This window comes from Myotis brandtii, unplaced genomic scaffold, assembly GCF_000412655.1.
Source record: "Myotis brandtii unplaced genomic scaffold, ASM41265v1 scaffold105, whole genome shotgun sequence".
In the NCBI taxonomy this organism is placed as follows: domain Eukaryota; kingdom Metazoa; phylum Chordata; class Mammalia; order Chiroptera; family Vespertilionidae; genus Myotis; species Myotis brandtii.
In genome coordinates this window covers 114,266-116,334 of record NW_005353538.1, presented here as the reverse complement: position 1 = coordinate 116,334, position 2,069 = coordinate 114,266, and the positions used below count along the sequence as shown (strand labels likewise).

Genomic DNA, 2,069 nt, shown 5'->3' with positions numbered 1-2,069 from the left:
CCCCGCCCCCCATCTGCCATCCTGTCTTCCAGGCCAGGCATCCTCGGTGCGGGACACGGGCAGGCGGCTCCCTGCACCAGGGCTCACCAAACCTGAACATCGCCAAAGAGACGCAAGGGCCTGGGCCCACTGTGAGGGGTTTGGCGCGAGCCTCCCCTCAAAGCAACCTGCCTCCAGGGGCCGGAGGGCTGACTATGCAGCCGTGTGGAGCCGGGGAGCGGATCAGAAGTGGGGGCCCTGGAGGTCCTCGTGCCCACTTTCCCCAAAGCAGCTCGAGGGCTTTGGCTCTGTGGACCGGTGCCAGGTGCCGCCTGGCCACAGGGTTCAGCTCACCCAGCGGGGGTCAGGGGTGAGCATAGGGAAGGCAGCGCCCAGCCCACACACCTGGGATGGGGGGAGGAGGGGGTGTGGAGGTGTGGCCTGGCCCCATCGCCCGGACCCGCGCGCCCACAGGGGACAGTGCGATTAAACAGTCCCCGGAACGCTGCCTGGTCAGCTGCCCTGGACGGTGGGGAGGGAGAGTGGCTCCCTGGCTCCCCACCCAGGGCTCGGGCCCTGGGAGGCGAGGGCCTGGCGAGTGAGGAGCAGGGCCAGGGGCAGGGCTGCCAGTGGCAGGGGAGGCGGGAGCAGGGCTCAGCTCACCTTTCAGAGAGAAGGAGGAGCTGCCTTGGAGCCCGGGCAGGGGCAGGTCCTCGGGGCCCTGCACGGTGGAGGAGTACTCCCAGACTCGCGACGTGTAGTTACCTGGGCGGCAAAGGGAAGGGTCAGGCCACCGCGGTCGGCCCGGGGCCAGAGCCAGGACGAGGCCAGTCCTGTGCCTGTCCAGTCCTCGCTGTGTCTCAAGCCAGGAGGACGCTGGGCCCACTCACCTCCTGCCAATCACAGCTGTCCTTCTGCACTGGGAGGTGCTGCGTCCTGCCCTCCCCCAGGCCCCGGCTGTCCGGCTTTCCGGTGAAGGTTCAAAGCCCACGGGACACGGCCCACCGTTCTCCCTGGCTGCTGCCCACCTCTCACCACAGACTCCACCTCCTGGCTCCCCCTCGCGCCCTCTCCATCGCTCATCATTCCACCGGCTGCACTCGGAGCTCCTCATACACTGCAGGCTCCCTCGTGCCCTGGCTTTTTGCACAGACCAGGCCTGGGGTACTCCCCATGCACCCCACTCTCAGCAAATCCATGTGCTGGTCTTCAGTGTCAGCTTCCATGTCACCTCCCAGTCTGTGTGAGCTCAGCCACGCCCCCCTCACCACCCGCCTGCCGGCGTCGGTGCGTGTTCAGCTGTCTGTCTCCCCACTGGGCTCCGAGGGCAGCATGGCACCCGTGCCCGGCACAGAGCCTGGTCCCAGAAGGGGCTCCTTGGATGGCTGACAGATGAAATGAACAAATAAATGCAAACACGGGCTAAACTTTAGAGACAGAGCAGCTGCTGCACCTCCTGGCACTCTGCTCACCAGGTGGGGCAGCTGGCACGTGTCCCTGCAGCCTGGAGAGAAGGAGGCAGCGGGGGGACATGCAGGACAGTGGGGGTCCTCAGGGCCTCTCTGGGAAAGGCCCCTCCTCTGGCCCCTCCCATCCAGCACGCAGGGTCCCAGTCCCGAGATTTCCCACTGTTGCCTGCAGGGGGGTCTGGGGCTCAGCAGTCAGAGGGGCTGGCTGTCCACCTGCTGTAGGCGAGCCCCACCCACAGGGTGCCCAGGAAGTCTCTGCAGTCTGGACCTCAGCCAGCACGTCCGCCCAAGGCTCTCAGGCCCATGGGCCCGGCCCCGTCATTCCCTCACTTATCCCCCCCCCCCCCCCCCCCCTCCCCGGCCGAGTCCCTTCGGGCCTGAGGTGGCAGCCGTGACGGACAGACCGAGCTTGGCCTCACAGTCTGCTGTGCGCGTGATGGTGCAATGGGGGCCAGTCCTGGACATGAGGCCTGGGCGCTGCCCGTCCAGGGGGCCCTGCCTCCAGATCCCCAGGACCTCGTTTTCTCTGAAGAGGCCCCGCCTGGCCTCGGCAGCCTGGCTCTGTGCCGGGGGCTGGGAGCTGGCTCAGTCTCCCCACTCCCTCTGCACGGGGCTGGGCAG

At 67.6% G+C, this 2,069-nt stretch overlaps 1 protein-coding gene across 7 annotated transcripts in view; it reads right to left on the bottom strand.

Annotated features, from left to right (window-relative positions):
- TRIM29 (tripartite motif containing 29) overlaps positions 1–2,069 on the bottom strand; it is a 45,114-nt gene that overhangs the window by 5,222 nt on the left and 37,823 nt on the right. For 5 of the 7 annotated variants that reach the window (XR_001361941.1, XM_014538849.1, XM_014538853.1 and 2 more), the window contains exon 7: positions 643–744. The exons of the other annotated variants lie outside the window; for them this stretch is intronic. Coding sequence is in view for 4 of the 5 variants with exons in the window: in XM_014538849.1 (XP_014394335.1) it covers positions 643–744 (102 nt within the window). In the remaining variant the exon portion in view is untranslated. The remainder of the gene's footprint in view (positions 1–642; positions 745–2,069) is intronic. 7 annotated transcript variants of the gene reach the window in all.